We start from the raw sequence: 19,042 nt of genomic DNA, 5'->3' as shown, positions 1-19,042 counted from the left end.
ATGCTTGAATAAGTTAATATCATCACTAATTTGGGGTAAGACCTTTGATACGATACAAGCAGACACAATCTTTTCTAAACCACTTTGTCAGCCTGAATGGCATCATCATCACTAGCTTAGTTATTTAAAACATAAGCAAGCATTTTTGCCCACTAAGGCTTTTTAAGATATTTCAGTAAGGAACCTATTCAAAATGCAGATGGAGCAGTACATACACCTCTAAATAATAATAAACTGTATTGTTCACATAGGGCTTCTACAGTGTCACACGTGCCACAGGTAACCTTCCAAGATGGAGATGATTACCCAGTTTTGTAGATGAGAAAAGAGAGGATCAAGGTCAAAGATGAAATAGGAGGAGCTGGATGTTAAACCCTGCTCACCTGAGTGGAAATGCAGGGTAACTGCTCCCTGCCTTGATGAAACTCCAAATATGTAATACCATTCATTCAAATCTGGTGCCCGGTGATCTTGCATTTGGGGACCATAGAGGTGGTTGGTTTGCACTGCGTGGGGCGATCTGGTGCTGCTAGTAGTGGATGAATGCTACTCTGCTTGGGTGCTGTCTGGGCCCCGAGGAGGCCATCCAGCTCACCGGCCTCACCCCTTGCTTGTCACCCACAGTGTGCCCGAGCGTGTGCGGGAAGCGGGCGTGCACAGAGAACCACGAGTGCTGCCACCCCGAGTGCCTGGGCAGCTGCAGCGCACCCGACAACGACACAGCCTGTGTGGCCTGCCGCCACTACTACTACGCCGGAGTCTGCGTGCCCAGCTGCCCACCCAACACCTACCGCTTCGAGGGCTGGCGCTGCGTGGACCGCGACTTTTGCGCCAACATCCCCAGTGCGGAGAGCAGTGACTCCGAGGGCTTTGTGATCCATGATGGCGAGTGCATGCAGGAGTGCCCTTCAGGCTTCATCCGCAATGGCAGCCAGAGGTCAGTGTGGGCGCTGGGGTCACAGTCACGCTGCCGCCCCCTCCCCAGGGGCATTGCTGGACTCCATCCGGTGGGACCCTGGGGAGGTTAAGGGAGATGGGGCTTCTGGAGGGGGCTGGTATTACTTCAGCTTTGGCTAGCTCAAGGAGCAATGGGCAATTTTTTTTTCCACTTTGTTTTGTTTCAATTTGGAAGAGTACTGCCTGGCCATTTGGAATTAAGTTCCTGGTTTACTGGCTCAGGTCCCTGGAGGGCACTGTCTCTCTTTGCAGTTGTCAGGCTGCCACCCCAGCAGCAGGGGGAGGGGGGAGACTGTATACTGAGATTTTTCCCACCCCCAGTGCTGCTCAACACTAGCCCAGTGAAGGCTTTGGGAGTACAGGAGGGAAGACCAGGCAAGCCCGCCAGCATCCTTGAGGCAGCCGGCTGGCCTCCAAAGTCTCTTAGCACTGGCTCCTTTCCTGCACCTGAACTAGCTGCCACTAAGCAAGCAGTAGCTTAAAGTAATGGATGTTTTCCAATAGCACCTTCTGCACACACATACACACCCATGCACACTTACACACACACACCCATGCACACTCACTCACACACACACACCCTTTACCCTGCCTCAGTGTTCTTTGTATCTCTCTTTCCTTCCTGGACACTGAGACATCTCCTGGGAAGCAAAGAAGTTCCTTATGGCAAATGGCATCCCTCTGTGCATGCCAGCTGGACTTCTGCAAATTTGTCATTGATTTTAAGTTCTTGAAAAAGCAATGGCAGTGTTGGTACAAAGTATAGGACTATAACCCTGGAAGCAAAAGGACATCTGGGGTGGCTGTTGCCTCCTCTTCAGCAGAGCAGAGAAAGCTCAGAGAAGAGTAATTCTGTTGTAATGGGCCAAATGCCTAGTTCTTTTTTTTTTTTTTTTGTCTTTTTGCCTTTTCTAGAGCCGCTTCCCACGGCATATGGAGGTTCCCAGGCTAGGGGTCCAATCGGAGCTGTAGCCACTGGCCTACGCCAGAGCCACAGCAACACGGGATCCAAGCCATGTCTGCAACCTACACCACAGCTCACGGCAACGCTGGATCCTTAACCCACTGAGTGAGGCTAGGGATCGAACCCTCAACCTCATGGTTCCTAGTCAGATTTGTTAACCACTGCGCCACAACGGAAACTCCCAAATGCCTAGTTCTTGATTAGCACCAGAAGTACCTTACATGTCTAGGTTCTTCAAAATAAAACTATTCTACAAGCATGAAATGCCACTGGAAAAGGAATTATTAATTTTGAACCTAATGCTCAATTTCTCTTCCGTTTGTGGCAGTCTGTTTCTGCAAACTGCACCAAGCAAGTCTTGGAAAAGGGGAGTCTGTTTACCCAGTGTGATATAAAGTTCCTTCAGATCAAAGATAAAACACACATCATTTCATAATATTAGATGTAGAACAACTTTCTGACCATTGTAATAGTAAAAATTACTCTAATACTTTAAAATGACAAATGTGCCAATGATGCCAGTGAACTATATAAAGTATACATATTCCACCCAAAATAAGTCTATCACATTTTATTGCTAGCCTTAGAACTCAAAAAGGCTTTGCCAAGTGCCTAGAGCAGTGCCTAGAACCCATTTAAAACTCAGCCATAATTCTTCCCCAAGGGTTGGGGTGGAGATGGGGCAGCTCGTGCACGACCTTGGGTAATAACTTCTTTGTCCTGCAGGTGGTGTTTCCTGTGATGTCTGGAGGCATTCAGTTATTTGCAGCTATCAGAGCAGTGGGGCAAAACAGGGGCACTATGCACTGTGACAGTTTCTCCTACTGCAGTTCACTCTTCAAAGAACTGAGCTGTTATTTTTCCTACCTGTGCTTACAGTCTGTTCAAAGCCACCTTTTCCATTTTAAAATAAAATGCCATCAAGAACTAATAAATCCTCCTCTCAGCCTCTAAGGCCTATTTGACACTTACTGTAAAATACTTATTTTTTAATACTGTTTATACCCGCTCTGTACCAAAATGGATTTGAGGAAGCTTAAACTTTAAACATGTAATCAGAGCACTTCCTTAGAAAAACATTTTTTAAGTGCTGGATGATTCCTAGACATTTTAAGAAAGGTGTTTGGTGCAGAAATTGCTATTTGAATAAAATGTCAGAGGGAACCAAACATACACTTAACCTACAACCCAGAAGTTAACACTCCTGAACATTTATCCCAGAGAAATGAAAACTTACATTCAAGTGAAAACATGTCCACTGTTGTTCAGAACAGCTTTATTTGTAAAAGCCAAAAACTGGAAACAAGGCAGATGTTCCACAACAGGTAAATGGCTGAGCAAACAGTGAGCCATCATACTGCAGAATATCAGTCAGCAATAAAAAGAAATAAACTATTAAAACACATACAACACGGATGGATCTCAACGATATTATGCTGTGTGCAAAAAGCCAATCCCACAAGGTCACACACTGTAGGATTGCAGTACATTATATAAATTATATAACATTTGTAACATGTATTTCATTATATAATTATATAGCATTCTCAAAAGAACAACGTTATAGAGATGGAGAACAGATCAGTGACTGCCATGAGTTAGAGAGGTGGGGACAGGGTGACTATTTGGGGAGCAGCAGGAAGATCTTTGTGGTGATGGGCTAGTTCCAGTTGTTTACACAAGTACTAAGATGCCACAGAATGATAGGCATGCATTGTAGGCATGTTAGTTTCCCCAGTGCTGATAATTGCATTATCATTATGTAAGATGGAACAGTTGGGGGGAACCAGGTGAAGGGTTTACAGAACTGGATTATCTTTGCACCTTTCTGTGTATCTATAATCACTTCAAAATAACAATTTTTTTTAAAGGGAGGTAGGCTGTTATCTGGCATGTAGCTAAATTAGGAGCAATAAAAGAACAACACAAAGTCATGAACGGAAGCTGCCCCCCTTTACTAAAAATGAGAATGTTGATTGTGATGTTCAAGAAAGGAGAAATCTCCATGGCTGTGTTTGGTCCAGTTCCTTTGGAAGCCTTGCCTCCTGTTTTCCCAGCATGGAATAGGAAAATGGCAAGGAAATTTTATTCATCTATAAGCTTTTAAACAAAACCCTCATCTTTGCCTTAGATTTGCAATAAAGTTTGGCTGGAGGGTGGTCTTGAATGCAAAGGGCTATGACCTACTCTGTTTTCTTGAATGTACTGTACTTGTCTTCATGAAGTTTGAAAGATCATTCAAGAATAATCATGTAAATGTAGTGGCTTTCCAGTTCACCATCCTCTTGCACACCAATCCTATAATGTTGTATCATTTATTTGTTTGGAAATCTTCTCAACTTTCTGATTGTCTGTGGTGTGCTGTTTTGGCATTAGCATTCTGTCTACTATTCCCTAAATAAGGCTAGGTAAGCAGGAAAAGTGCCAATCTCACTCACTAGTCCCCAACTCTTGGTAGTTTGTGGCATGCTCTGGATTGCATTTGAAATAGCTCATTACAAAGTAATGGAACTTCCTTGTTTTTATTGTGTATGCAGCGAAAACAACATTTGGATCAATTTACAAGTTTTTGCCAAACACTGTCAAGAAATTATTTCACTTGTGCTTTAGTAAGAAAATAAGGGATCTGCGCTCTACCACATGCCTTTCAGAATCCCTCACTGGGCTTTTTGCTGGGCCACTGGCTGCAGGAGTTAGATTCCTGTTAGTGGCAGAAATGCTGCTGTCCCTTTGCTGACCCTGTCCACTCTCCCAGAAGCATCAGCAGGGGCCACAGCATCACAGAACAGTTCTGTTCTTCCTAGGAGGCCCTCAGTGCTTCCTTTCTGTAAGGCAGTTTCTCCCTCTTGGGACTGGCTGGCTCACCAGTCACAGCCTATGATACATGCATGCCTCGAGGATGTATCATGTGTTTTGTCTGGAAGCAGGCAGCACACTTTTCCTTTGTAGGCAGTTCCCCTTTTAGTTGCAATTTGAGTGGCTTATCCTGGGAAGGCTTGGGGATGAGATACAGTGCAGCCACTTGAATGCTTCCAATGGTTGCTTTTTGTGATGTGTGCTGTAAAAAACACCTAGAATAAAGGCATAGCTTTATGATTTCTTTGTTATTACAAGATGGACTCAGCTCTCTGTGTTTTTGGTTGGTTATGTTCAACAGCATGTACTGTATCCCTTGCGAAGGCCCTTGCCCCAAAGTCTGTGAGGAAGAGAAGAAGACAAAGACCATTGATTCTGTCACTTCTGCTCAGATGCTCCAAGGATGCACCATCTTCAAGGGCAACCTGCTCATTAACATCCGACGCGGCAGTAAGTATTCCATCTCGCTGGAAGAGATGGCCAGATCTCCTGGTTTTCTTTTGCTGATGCTTATTCCAACTCATCCATGACTCACAACTTAAATATGGGTTTAGGAAAACAACATGGTGCGTAAGCCTCATGCTCAATGCTCCTCCTTTGAATTTCCCTCAAAGATTTAAAAAAAAACTAAAAAACAAAAACAGGGAGTTCCCATTGTGGCTCAATGGTAATGAACCCAACTAATATCCATGAGGATGCAGGTTCAATCCCTGGCCTCACTCAGTGAGTTACAGATCTGTTGTTGATGTAGCTGTGGTGTAGGCTGGCAGCTGCAGCTCTGATTCAAACCCCAGCCTATGCTATACCTGCAGTCCTAAAAAGCGAAAAAAAAAAAGAAAGAAAGAAAAAAGAAAGAGACTGGTTTTTAGCCATCGACACAGCATTTATTTCTGCAGAAGGTCGTCCTTCATCTTTAAGTTTCATCTTACTCAGGAAATGCATGTCCCAGCACACATAAACCCCAGAAGAGATGGATGGATCAGAGGTGTGACTCAGCAGTCTCCAGCCGGAGCCAAGTCCACAGAGCTTTAAATCCAAAGAGTGTGGGTTACTTGGATGTGTTGAAGAGACCGACCAAGGGGAGAGTTTAATGACGTCACTTTCAAATTTTATTAAGTCTGAAAGTGGTCACTCTCTACTCTAAGTTACTTCTGAGAACCAAAAAGATACAAGATACATATGTCATCAAAGCTTCAGTCTCACAGTCTGTAGGATTGCCATTGTTTGCACCAGATAGCATTCTTAGAAATTATATATTCATGTGAAGCATTTCCTGTTGTCTTATTTAGTGATATTTTCATTCTGATCCGTAATCGACAAGGGCTTCTAGTAACAGTGCCTTAAATTTTCCTCTACTTGGTGGAGGTACTGATACGTTCATAAGCTAGGAGAAATATAGTAAGAAGACCTTGAGGTTGAAAGGAATTTTTTTCTAAATCCTTTTGTGAAGAAATTTTTCTTGTACTGTTTTTGAGGCAAAAATATCTTATTTTTTCAGGACATTTACTTTTCCCTAATACTATCTGTACAATGAATGAGCTCTATTCTTATGGTTTAAAGATGGCAGAAATAAGTTTTTTGCTTAGTTCTTCTGAATTTTTTGTTATCTCTTGACTTTCACAATACCTTTCACCTCTCCACAACAGGGATAACTTTGTTTCCACATGACTAGAATTTTCTTACCTTTATGGTATTCTGAAGGTTTATTCTTTTTGCTCTAACTAGATTTCTTAACTTGTAAAAAAAATTTCCTTATTCCCTAGGATATACCCTTTAAATGCCTAATCCTTCCTTTTTTTTTTTTTTTTCATCTTTCCATCCTCAAGATAAAAATTTAGTCCATGAATTAAATCTGTGGAGTAGGATAGTTTGAGAAGGAGTTGGCACATATTCATGCCTGGGGATGAAATGTGCCTTCCAGTTTATGTCCACCGCAGGAAAGCGGTTGGACCTCTCATTGGAAAGGACATTCCTCAGCCTTGACTAAAAGGCATGAGTCCCACCCCACATTTATTCAGGATCTTTCCCTTGAAACATCAACTGCAGGCAGCCTCTAGTCTTTACAGCTTGAATTTCTCCTTCATTTCTCTTGGAAAACCATCAAACTGTACATTAACTGTAGAGCCTTACCCCAGAGGACAGTACCCTTATTCTTTGATGTTTATCAATTAAAAGCAAAATAGAACCTTTTATTAAATAAAAAGCACAGATCATACACAGTAAAATTCCATTAGCTGCACCACACCCAATTCATTATAGTATGTGTTACATTTTTGGCGTAAGTTGAACTCAAGTTTATGTTTTTATTTACTGTGAGAAAAAGATAGGCTACAAGATGAAAGGAAATACACTGTTTATACATTATGTTATTTTGCACATCTGTTAGCAATGATTTTCCCAACTATTTTCTACCTATGAGAATCATAAATGTGCATGATAGAAAACTTAGAGGTGCGGAAATGAATTTTTGAAAACCACCTGCCGATAACCATCATTAACATTTCAGAGTGTTTTCTTCCAGTCTTAGTGAGATGGAATCTTTATATATAGATCCCTGTATCTTAGGAACCAGAAATGCAGCAAAGGCAGTTCCTAATGAGACTGAGAAAATGTTGTTTATTTAGTTACGCCCTTGTTCTGTGGAGGCAGCACTGTCTGTTGACAGAGCATCTTAAAAGACGTTCCCTAGATGTGTCTGCCTTAGGTAATTGGTGGTCTGGTACTTATGATTTTACATTCTGTGAATCAGCCTAGGAGCTGCAGTACCCGGCCTTCTAGAAACTCCCCTTCCCCTGCCCCAGAGGCCTTGTCCTCAGGGTGAGGGTGTTAAAAGTCAGACTTCAGGAAATGCATTTTTATAGACAAGGAATGGGGGTCCCGTGAGCATCTAGGTGGCACCACCAAAACTTGGCCTGAACTGAATTGCTCTCCATCATGTTTGCGAGAAACTGAGTGTGTCCCCTTTGTACCAAGTGAACACTCAATGACACAGCTCCCTCTTGTCATAGACAACATTGCCTCGGAGCTAGAGAACTTCATGGGGCTCATCGAGGTGGTGACGGGCTACGTGAAGATCCGCCACTCCCATGCCTTGGTCTCCTTGTCCTTCCTGAAAAATCTTCGCCAGATCCTAGGGGAGGAGCAGCTGGAGGGGTAAGTGCTGACATTCTCCACCTGCAGAGACTGGAGCATGCTTTCAAAGGTCTGTGTTCGAGAGAAGTGAAAGTAGCAGTACTTTCCCGAGCTACTCCGAGTGACTCACTCCACTCCACCAGACTCACGTGGAGTCTGGTGTAGTCACAGCTGTCTGTGCTTGGACCACACTGTGACCCAACCATCAGGGGTTGCGCCTCTGATCATGGTCAGCAAAGTGGGAGACCAGGGTGTGGTAGGAACTGTTTCTACCAAAGCACCAGGAATAGGTCCCAAGTGCTTACCTGTCTCTCAAGTCATCACTGACAAGATCCTTACCTGCCTCAGGATGCTTTACTCCACCATGTAGAAACCACTTCAGCTTTACCAACGGATTGGGAGGTCAGAGCTTCGCAGGCGTAGGAACAGTTCATTCTATTACAAAGAAATCTTGATTCACAAAATTGTTTCTATCGATCAGCTCACAGGATTTGTGCTCCTGATAGAAATTTTGCCTTCTGCAGAGATGTGCTTTGTGATAAGGGTTTTAAATCAGCTGGAGGCTTTTCACCAGAGGATGACTACAAGTAGGCGCTTCCTGCACACCCACTTTCTCGCCAGCACTTAGCTTGGGTGTGCCTGTGAGTACGGACTTCTCTTCACAGGACCCCCTGTCTTTCAACAGCTGTTGCCTGCTTTAAGCTGAAGCTTTGAAGTAAAAGGCAAGATCCATTAATGAGTTAATTCCTTCTACAGAATTGGGGGAGATAATTTAGGAAAGCAAGAGGTGGGAAGGTCATGGGAAAGGTTGTCCTTGCTGATTTATCTGCCCCAACTGGATAAAGTTACCGCATAAGGGTTTCCTTACAGCCTTCCTGCTTTTCTCAGACTAACTCTTGGTCAGTCTGAAATTCTTAAAATTCCATCATCTGATACAGCTAAAGAGAGAGGGCAGCTCTTCATTCCATCCTTGAAAAGCACACTGTCCTCCCCACTGGGAATACTGATTGTTTAGAAAAACATCTTTCTCCTGGTGAATCCCAGCCCCAGAGTGTCCCAGGTCACCTGCATGGCAAGCGGAGGCTCTGTCAATTTGAGATGATGGTTATTTTAATGATTATATACAGTTTTCTTTCCAGGGTGGCGTCCATGGCTATGGAAGATCCCAGGCTAGGAGTCAGATAGGAGCTGCGGCTGCTGGGATCTGAGCTGCATCTGTAACCTACACTATAGCTCACAGCAACACTGGATCCTTATCCCACTTGAGCGAGGCCAGGGATCAAACCCTCATCCTCATGGATACTAGTTGGGTTTGTTATCACTGAGCCTCAGTGGGAACTCTGGTTGTATTAAATTTTAAAATCAATTTTAGCACAGTACTTTTTTTCTCTCTCTCTAAGGAGTTTTGTGTTTCCAGAAACTCTGGGGTTGATAAGCACTTTGTCTTTGGCATATAGGTATCTGCAAGTTTTCCTGCTGCATGAGGATGCACATTCTTTTTTTTCCCAAGCTGAACAAGTGTGATACATAGAGAGGAGAGCTGATAGGCTGATAGGAGAGTTTAACTAATTTTTTTTTTTCTGTCTTTTTGTCTTTTTTAGGGCCGATGGAGGTTCCCATGCTAGGGGTCTAATCAGAGCTGTTGCTGCTGGCCTACGCTAGAGCCACAGCAACGCCAGATCCGAGCCACTTCTGCGACCTACACCACAGCTCAGGGCAACACTGGATCCTTAACCCACTGAGTGAGGCCAGGGATCGAACCTGCACCCTCATAGTTCCTAGTAGGATTCATTTCCGCTGTGCCACAACAGGAACTCCGAGTTTAATTTTTATTAGGAATTATTACCTGATGTGATTACCTTTTAACTGTCAGTTAACTACCAGTATTACACACTTAAGTGTAGCAAATATTACCACATGATTTTTACCTGCAAGAATATTTAGGATGTATTTCTTAGTATCTGAATGGTGTGTAAAACCTGAAGTCCCATTGAGTCTTCTTACAGGTACATGTCATTGCTTAGTTGTTTGGGCCACTTCCAAGCTCAGCTAAGCCTCAGGCCCCTGCCCTTACTGCTAGTATTTAGCTGTCAGGGGAGGGCAGTGGACCTCAGGTTGTCACATTTACTACTGGTTGGTAGCCCCTGTAGCTCTGAGGATGCTGGGCTTCCAGCTTTGTACTCCTGCCTGCTGTTGCTTGAGGGTTCTCTGTAGTTTCAGCACTTGAGAACCTTGCCTCTCTCCATGGGAGCTGTGTTCTCTGAGCTGCCTGCCTCATCGCAAGAGGCTGAACATCACCCTTACTCGTATCAGGGGTGACCGAAGAGGCTTAGTACCATCCAGCCCCTTCATGTGCTTCCCTCACTCCTGTAAGAAGGGAAGAGTCACACAGACATGGAGAACAAACCAGCGGGTCACAGTCGGGAGAGGGGAGGGGGGGGAGGGGCAACATCAGAGGAGGGGACTAAGAGATGTAAACTATTGTATATGAAACAAATGAGTGGAGGGAGTTCCCATTGTGGCACAGCAGGTTATGAATCCAACCAGTATTCATGAGGATGCAAGTTCAATCCCTGGCCTCGCTCAGTGAGTTAAGGAACTGGTGTTGCTACTGTGAGCTGCTGCGATGTAGGTTGAAGATGCAGCTCAGATTTGGCTTTGCTGTGGCTGTGGGATAGACCAGCAGCGGCAGCTCCAATTTGACCCCTAGCCTGAGAACTTCCATATGCTGTGAGTGTGGCTCTAGAAAGCAAATGAATAAATAAGTGGAGTTCCCGCTATGGTACAGCGGGTCCCAGCATTGTCACTGCTGAGGCACAGGTTCAATCCCTGGCCTGGTGCTGTAGGCCAAGGATCCAGCATTGCTGCGGCTGCCACGTAGGTCACATCTGTGGCTCAGGTTTGATTCCTGGCCCAGGAACTTCCATATGCCTCAAGTGTGGCCATAAATAAATAAATAAAAATAAAATAACTAACTACAGGGATATATTGTACAACCCAGGGAATGTAGCCAATATTTTATAATAAGTATAAATGGAATATAACCCTTAAAAATTATGAATTTCCAGAATTACCATTGGAGCTCAGCAGTAATGAACCCATTCAGTGGGTTAAGGATCTAGTCATTCACGGGAGCCTTGATAGGTCACAGACAAGGCTCGGATATGGCTATGGTGGGAGCTGAAGCTCTGATTCAACCCCTAGCCTGGAACTTCCATATGCTGTGGGTGTGGCCTAAAAATAATTTTTAAAAAAAGATTGTGAATTGCTATGTCATATACCTTAAACTTATATAACATTGTACATCACCTATACTTCAATAAGAATAATTTTTTTTAAAAGAATGCAAAATGAACTTTAAAAAGAGACAATCTTCCACTCAAACTTTGAAAAAAAAATAAAGAAGGGAAGAGTTGGAGGGAGGAAGAGAAAAAAGGAAGATAAGAAATAGATAAATGCAGCAGTGCCACGTAGAACTTGCAGAGTGCCATGGGGAAGGAAAAGGCACGTACCATGGGCCTGAGAAAGAGTCAGATGTCTGATTAAGAAGATCAGACAGGCTTCTGAAAAGAGGTGGCCTTTCTGTTTGGCCTTGGAGGGTTTCCGGAAACACTCAGGAAGCAGAGAGTGAAAAAAAGCATTTGGGGACAGGGCAGCAGCAAAGGCAATGAGTTAGGGCATCTGGGGACCTTTTTGGCAAATAATGCTGGAGAGGTAGGTGGTATTAGGATTATGCAAACTTGTGTACCCAGGTATGGAAGTTGTAATAATTTAGTTTGTCAGAGGAGCCCATTCAGGGCTTATGAGTTACAGGAGTGTTTGTAGAACATTTCATTTCTGGGTAAGCCAGGATGACTTTTACCCTGGGGGTTCCTAAACATTGCTACATATTAGAATCATCTGGGACCTTTTAAGAAATCCTGATGCCCAAGTTTCACTCCATCCCAATTTAATCAGAATGTATAGGGGTAGGATCCAGATGTGGGTGCTTTTCTAAAGATGCTGAGGTATTTCAGTGTGCAGCAATGATTGGAATCCACTGCTTTATCCCTTTATTTCTTCTTCTCATAAGCATGTCCCCAAAGCACTTTGATTTTTTTTTTTCGCCTAAATTTTTTTTGCCTTAAAGTAAGATTTTTCTTGTACCTCTCATAACCAATGAGATTATAAGTAAGTACTTCCATTTGGTTCAATGGGATAAAAGTTTTCTAGCCTTTTGTTTTGATGGAGAACAAATGAGTAGTACAGAGATCCTTTGTGTGTGTGTCACCCTTGGCTTTCCAAACTAGAACTGAGATCTATCTCCAGATGTCTCCTGAGGAGCTCAGACCACAGAGTCAAGTCCAAAGTATGAAATTCAAGAATGGTACTTGGGGTGGGGGGAGAAGGAATGTTACCTGGAGTAGAACTCCTAGTATTCACTCAGAGTTAGCTGTTCTGTAATTGATGTGCACACTAGTGATGGATACTGGCAAAATCACATCGGAATGGACAGCAGGGCTATCAGTCTCTGGAATGGGGGCGGGACAGCACAGGCTATCATCAGTTTCTCCAGAAGAATTCAGATGGCCAAAGTTTCCTTGAGGACATTATTCTGTGTAGTGTGATCTGTTTCTAGAGTAATAACTTTAGACATTAAAAAAAAAATCAAGATTCTTCTGCTCTTTTGGAAGGGAAGAGGATTTTGGAATACATTCAAGATTTCCATGAAATACCTAATTTTTAAGCCTTGAATAAGAAAAAGAATATTTCTGTTATCAGAAAAAATCCCATTATTTGAACAACCTTAGTTTTTGGTAGCATCAGATAAATAAGGATTTAACATTGCAAATTCTTTAGTGCCACCAGAGATTGTTGCCCTGAAAAGAGTAAGAGTAGGTGGAGGTGGTGGGTTATAAGAATTGGAATTCTTGGGTACATCTGGGCCTTTCTGCTCAGGTCCGGACCACTTGACTTTGCAACATTCTGTACTTTATTCTATCTTCTTGCAACTCTAAGGTTAGGTTGCAACATGACTATCCCTTAACATTCTTTGGCCTCCAAAAAATATACATACAAACATGTGACTCAGCAGTTCCAGGCTCTACTCCAGTATCTACCTGAGAAAAATGAAAACATGCCTGCACAAGACTTGTGTATGAGTGCTCATAAAAGTATTTTTCATGATACCACCACTCAAAAACAAAAAAACAAACAAACAAAAAAAAACAAAAACAAAAAAACTAGAAACAACCTAAACATCTAGCAGCAAAGGAGTGGATAGATACAATATGGCACAATGGGTTACTGCCTGAAAATAATGTAACAACATAAGCGAACCTCAAAAAACACAAGGGTAAGTGAAAAAAAGCCAGATGCTCCTATGATTCCATTAATATGTGATTTCTGGGAAAGGTAAAACTATGGAGACTGAAAGCAAATCAGTGAAGGACTGGGCATGGGATCAGAGATGGACCACCACCAGGAGTGAAGACCTTTGGCGTAATGGCTGTGTTCTGAAACTGAATGGTGGTGACTGTGGGACAGCTCAGTAAATGTGCTGAAGCTCACGGAACTGTACACTTATAACCAGTGAATTTTTGGACAAGAAATTATACCTCAGTAAAGCTATTTTAAAAACACTCAGAAAGGGGAGTTCCCATTGTGGCACAACAGAAACAAATCCAGCTAGTATCCATGAGGGTGTGGATTTGATCCCTGGCCTCATAGTTGAGTTGGGGATCTGGCATTGCTGTGATCTGTGGTGTAGGTCTCAGATGCTGCTTGGGTCCAGCGTTACTGTGGCTGTGGTGGAAGCCAGCAGCTACAGCTCTAATTCAACCCCTAGCCTGGGAACCTCCATATGCCACAGGTGCAGCCCTAAAAAGCAAAAAAAAAAAAAAATTTAATTAAAAAAAAAACACTCAGAGAGGAAACATTTGCTAAGTATCTGTTGTCTAGTGCCACTCGAATATAAATTCCCACCCTTGATGAACCCCCAAGGCTGGTGTAAATATTGAACTTGGGGGAGACTGGACGTAGTAGAAAGCAACCCCTTGCAGATGGGTAGGAGGCAGCATCTGTGAAAAGGCCTTTATCAGCTGCAGATTGCTGGGATGCTGGAGACAGCCCCCATGTGCTGGGTTCTGATGCCCCCTAGAGACAGCCGGAAAGAGGCCATGCTTTTTTTCTCTGAGAAATGAAGGGGAATGATGATTTTTTTTTTTTTTTCCAATTTGTCAGCAAAGGCTACAAGTGTGGGGGCGGGGGGAAGATATCCCTTCCTGCTCCTTGGGCTGGAGATCTTATCCTCAGCCCCATCTGCCCCAGCCTGGGAGAAGCCAAAGAAATACTTTGCCTAGAGTTGTTGCTTAGTGACTACTGGAGGTAATGCTGCATCCAGATCTTTGGGTCCCCATGTGCCAGGCTCCAAGCCCTGGGCCCGGGCTGTCTTCCAAAGACCAGGCGAATCCCCAGCCCTTTGCCTTCCTCTGCCTCCTCATCCTTCCTGCTATTCACTTGAGCAGTCGGGGAGGTGGTGGTGTTAACAACTCAGAGGTAAGACAGCCCTGAGACTGGAGCCATAAAGAAAACAGTTAGTCATGTAATACCTATTTACAATATTATTGTAAATGATATAGGAGGTAGCTGCCCACACTGGTCCACATTTTGACAGATGGGGGAAGGAGCAACCCCAGTATAGAAATAAACATTTTTCCACAGCCTTGACAAGAGCTGGAGCCAGTGTGAAATACCAATTAAACCCAGGCACCACAGAGCCCATGTAAAGGGTCAGAAAAGTAAACAAATAATTTAATTTTTGTAAATATGCTTTGAATATAAAGGCAGTCAACTTAGAAACAATTAGGAAATCACATTTACAGAATAATTGACTTCACCATTTCCTTTAGGAAACAATAAAATCGAGGTGTGTGTATGAGTGTGTCGAAGATGCACAGGCAAGTTTCTGCCTTTTACCATCCCTCAATCCTCACCTGATCCTGGAACGAATGTGGGGGGAGCCAGGCCTATAGCTGGGGTCGAAAAACAAGAGCAATATTGACAGGCAGCTCATGAATGGCTGATTATTATTTTGCTAACGGTTTTATTTGTATTTTTCTGTCACTTACAGAGGCTCCATAACGCCCAGGTTTTATTTGATATTGGTATCCTGGCTCCAGGCCTTCTCAGAGTTGTAAGAAAATGTTTATGTTTACTATAAAGAGACAATCTTGCTTTTCAAAGTGATTAATCACATACACAGAATTTCAGTGTGCCTGCCATTCATTTGTCAAATTCCTGATTTATAATTCATGCTTTCTCCCCTGGGGAGAAGCATGTTTTGTTCGGAAGGTATTTTTGGTGAGGTTCTCTTCCCTGCTTGTGAAATTTGTTTACTAATATAAAAGCCTCATCCTGGGTTGAGCCAGAAGTTTGGCCTGGGTAATTGGCCTTTACTCCCTGGCCCAGAGGTTTCTTCACCTACAAGGAGATTCTGCAGCCAACTTGAGGACCTGGGAATAGCCAGACCCATGGAGTTCATACTGATGCTGAAGAATGTCCTTCAGAGCTGGGAATATTCCGAGGGCAATATCGGCCTTGTGACAGAAGTCATCTGCCTCTCTTTCTCACTCTCTCTCTCATTTTTTTTTTCTTGTCATTTTAGGGCCACACCTACAGCATATGGAGGTTCCCAGGCTAGGAGTCAAATCAGAGCTACAGCTTCCAGCCTACACCACAGCCACAGAAATATAGGACCCAAACTGGGTCTGCACCCTACACTGCAGCTCACAGCAATGCCATATCCTTAGCCCCCCTGATCCTTAGCCAGGGATCGAACCTGCATTCTCATGGAAACTAGTTGGGTTCATTACTGCTGTGCTACCATGGGAACTACAGGAGTCATCTGTCTCTACCTGTGAACCCCACCTTCAGTTGTGTGACTGCACAAACCCCTCTCCTCCCAGCAGCATCCCCTGCAGGCTGGCAACAAGGGAGCAGCTTGAGTGGGCAGGGCAGATCCACTGTCTAGATCCCCGTGCTTCCCACCGCACACATGGCCTTCAGTTGCATAGCAGAGCCTGAGTCCAGTTTCATGCTGGACAATGTCATACACTCTTTTTCTAGCAGATAAATGTGTTGGAAGTGAGCTTTCACCTAAAGGAGAGGACTGTCAGCTCTCTCATTTTTGCCACTTGGTTTGGTGGCTGTGAAAGGGTCAGGAAGCCTCCAGGTGGGTTTGTAAGGAGCCCGGCTTGGTTTCCAAGGTGCCGCCTTTGGATCCATTGGTTCACTGCACCCCCGTGCCAGCAGGACTCCCACCCCCACCCCCAGCACATACACAGCACTCTCGGAGGGGCTGGGCTTCAGACTGGTGGCATAGATGCCACCTCAGCTCAGGAAGCTAGAGTCCTGATTCCTTAAAACTGTCAGGAAGCTCTGATGACACCTGTTCATGCCCCTTGTTGTCCAAGTGAGTATATGGGCTACAGAAAGCACTGGGTGACCAGCCTGTGGCCATGCAGCTCATGAATGGCATTGTCTAGTCAAGGACCTTATCTCCAACTGCCCGTGAATTCCCAGGGAATTGTAGGGATCAGCTGAGCAGTGCAGGGACCATAACTTTTACTTTGCTCTAAGTAAGCGAGGCTTGGGCTGAGGACTGACAAGATGTAGAGGCCTAGAAAAGGCCCTGGTACAGTGGCAGCGAACTGCAGTGGACATGGAGAGGTGTCCATTGGACAGCTTCTGTCCAGGCTGTCCCAGCTCTGGAAAGAGGGTTGGGATCCTTTCTCCTCTGCTATTTGTGTAGCGGATCCCTGAGGGGGTCTTGGGAATAGCTCAGTCTTGCAGCAATTCCTAGACTTAGTTTTGTAGAGAGTGCTTCAGCGAGCCCCACAAGAAGCTGAGGCTGGGGGATGAGAAGGGGAGCACACTTATCAGCACAGAGGTTTCAATTGGCTGCCGTGACCCTGCCTGCCTGGTTTACTGAGGGACCAGACAGAGGGGTCCTGCAAAGCTTTCCCCAGCCCCCAAGCCAGAGCTGCCTGCTCTCTTGCCTCCCTGGACATGGGTTTCTCTCTGGGTGACCCATGCTGGCTGTCTCCCATCTCTCCTGCAGTGGACAGCTGGGTCTACCACTTCTGCAGCCATCTACTGAAGGCAGGACCCACGTCTCACTTGCTCGGCTTTGGAGCTCTGGCCTCTTGGTGGTGCTCAGCCTCTGTTAGACCAGTGCTTCTCCAAGTGTGGTCATAGCACTAACAATGTCAGCATCACCTGGGTTCTGGTTAAACATACAGATTCTGGAGTTCCCATTGTGGCTCAGTGGTAAAGAACTTGACTAGTATCCATGAGGACTTGAGTTCGATCTCTGGTCTTGCTCAGTGGGTTAAGAATCTGGCGTTGCCGTGAGCTGTGGTGTAGGTCACAGACTCGGCTCAGATCCTGAGTTGCTGTGGCTGGGGTGTAGGCCAGCAGCTGTAGCTCTGATTCGACCCCTAGCCTAGGAACTTTGACATGCTGCAGGTGTGACCCTAAAAAGACCGGAAAAAAAAAAAAAGTGCAGATTCTCAGCCTGCCCAAATCTGCTTATGAGAAATACTGGGGTGGGGCCCAGCACTCTGAAAATAAGCTTTGTGCACGCTAAGCTTGTGTTGGACACCAAGTTGCTGTTACCTGGAAGGGTGGCCTGGGGGACTGCCCATCGGGGGCCATTCCTCCTCCCCCACTTTCCCCAGGGACCGAAGGTGGAGGCTCTTTAGGGTGGGTGAATCTAGAGGAGGGAGCCGGCCCAGGGCTGGTCCAGCACCAAGTCTGTCTCTCCGACCCATTCTCTCTCCTACCCCATCATATGCTGCTGACAGCACGGATGGGATTTACCCCCAAGGATAATGGCAGACTTTCTACAGCAAATATGTAAGCTGTTCCGGTTGAGTAGCAGAGCATATCTGTTCTCCCACGAACTGATTTCCAGCGCATTGTACATACTCCGCTTGAGAGCAATAACCAGAGGCATTTCTAGGGAATGATTCGAGGAGCATCCTTCCGTTTGAGAAGCATTATTTGTCGGTAAGAGGGATCATCAAATTAATTAGTGCCTTATCGATTTCAGTATTGTCCTTGAATCATATCATTGCCATTGATAACAGTAACTATCCTTTCTTAGATGCTGTTTGTAGCCACATCTCTGATAGGCAAAGGCAGTGTATTCTGGAGCCACGTAGCTGGTGGGGAACGGCAAGGGTGCTAATGCGGATTTCTGTGCTTCTAGGAATTACTCCTTCTACGTCCTTGACAACCAGAACTTGCAGCAGCTGTGGGACTGGGACCATCGCAACCTGACCATCAAAGCTGGGAAAATGTACTTTGCTTTCAATCCCAAATTGTGTGTCTCCGAGATTTACCGCATGGAGGAAGTGACAGGGACTAAAGGGCGCCAGAGCAAAGGGGACATAAACACCAGGAACAATGGAGAGAGAGCCTCCTGTGAGTGGACCCCACCCCCCATCTAAATGGCAGTGTCCATTTGTGGGCCCCTCCCCATTTCACAGGAGGGCTTCTTGATGAGCACTCCACTCACACGTAGGTATCTTCAAAGGCAGTAGTGGGGCAGATTTGTGGCAGATTTGTAAATTTCCTGGAGCATCTATTTGTGAGTGCTAAACATTTATAAATAGGTTCTCAGATTTTAAAGAGGTGCTTACAGAATACACAGAGTTGAGCATCTTTTATTGTCAGGCACACAATTGGATTATTTTCCAAGGGAGACCTGGTCTCTGGCTCTCTCTCTCTGCAGAGTGAAGGGAGGCCTGAGGGCAGAAGGGCCCAGCTGCAAGCACAGCAGCCCTTGTGGCCACAGGCCCCCAGCCCCTGACCTGGCCTCCTCCTAGCTCCCACCCCAGCACGAAAACTGCTTCCCTGGATTGATATTGCTTTTTAAATTTTGAACAATATACTTATAACCTTACACTGGTTATCTGATTTCTACTTTAGGGTTTTTGCATCGGAGATATTATAGTGACTTTCTCACCTAGCCCTGAAAAACAGGGTTTAAAACTGCTTTTAAAGATGGTGTGGTTCTGTGTGGCTTCACAGGGCTGTAAAAGTAGATTGTCTCTCCACCATCAGCTCTTGGTAAGGGACAGGTATTAG

General features: G+C 44.8%; 1 protein-coding gene across 9 annotated transcripts in view; it reads left to right on the top strand.

Annotated features, from left to right (window-relative positions):
• IGF1R (insulin like growth factor 1 receptor) overlaps positions 1-19,042 on the top strand; it is a 308,192-nt gene that overhangs the window by 238,132 nt on the left and 51,018 nt on the right. For all 9 annotated transcript variants that reach the window (XR_014836625.1, XR_014836629.1, XR_014836627.1 and 6 more), the window contains 4 exon segments: positions 625-937; positions 5,079-5,227; positions 7,786-7,930; positions 18,162-18,376. Coding sequence is in view for 6 of the 9 variants with exons in the window: in XM_085010144.1 (XP_084866270.1) it covers positions 625-937; positions 5,079-5,227; positions 7,786-7,930; positions 18,162-18,376 (822 nt within the window). In the remaining 3 variants the exon portion in view is untranslated.

This window comes from Sus scrofa, chromosome 1 (assembly GCF_054392235.1).
Source record: "Sus scrofa isolate SSC_HxYL_T2T_F1_AM1 chromosome 1, Sscrofa_HxYL_maternal_Yorkshire_Landrace_v2.0, whole genome shotgun sequence".
NCBI lineage: Eukaryota > Metazoa > Chordata > Mammalia > Artiodactyla > Suidae > Sus > Sus scrofa.
The sequence above is the reverse complement of the archived record's forward strand: the minus strand, read 5'-3'. Positions and strand labels throughout refer to the sequence as shown.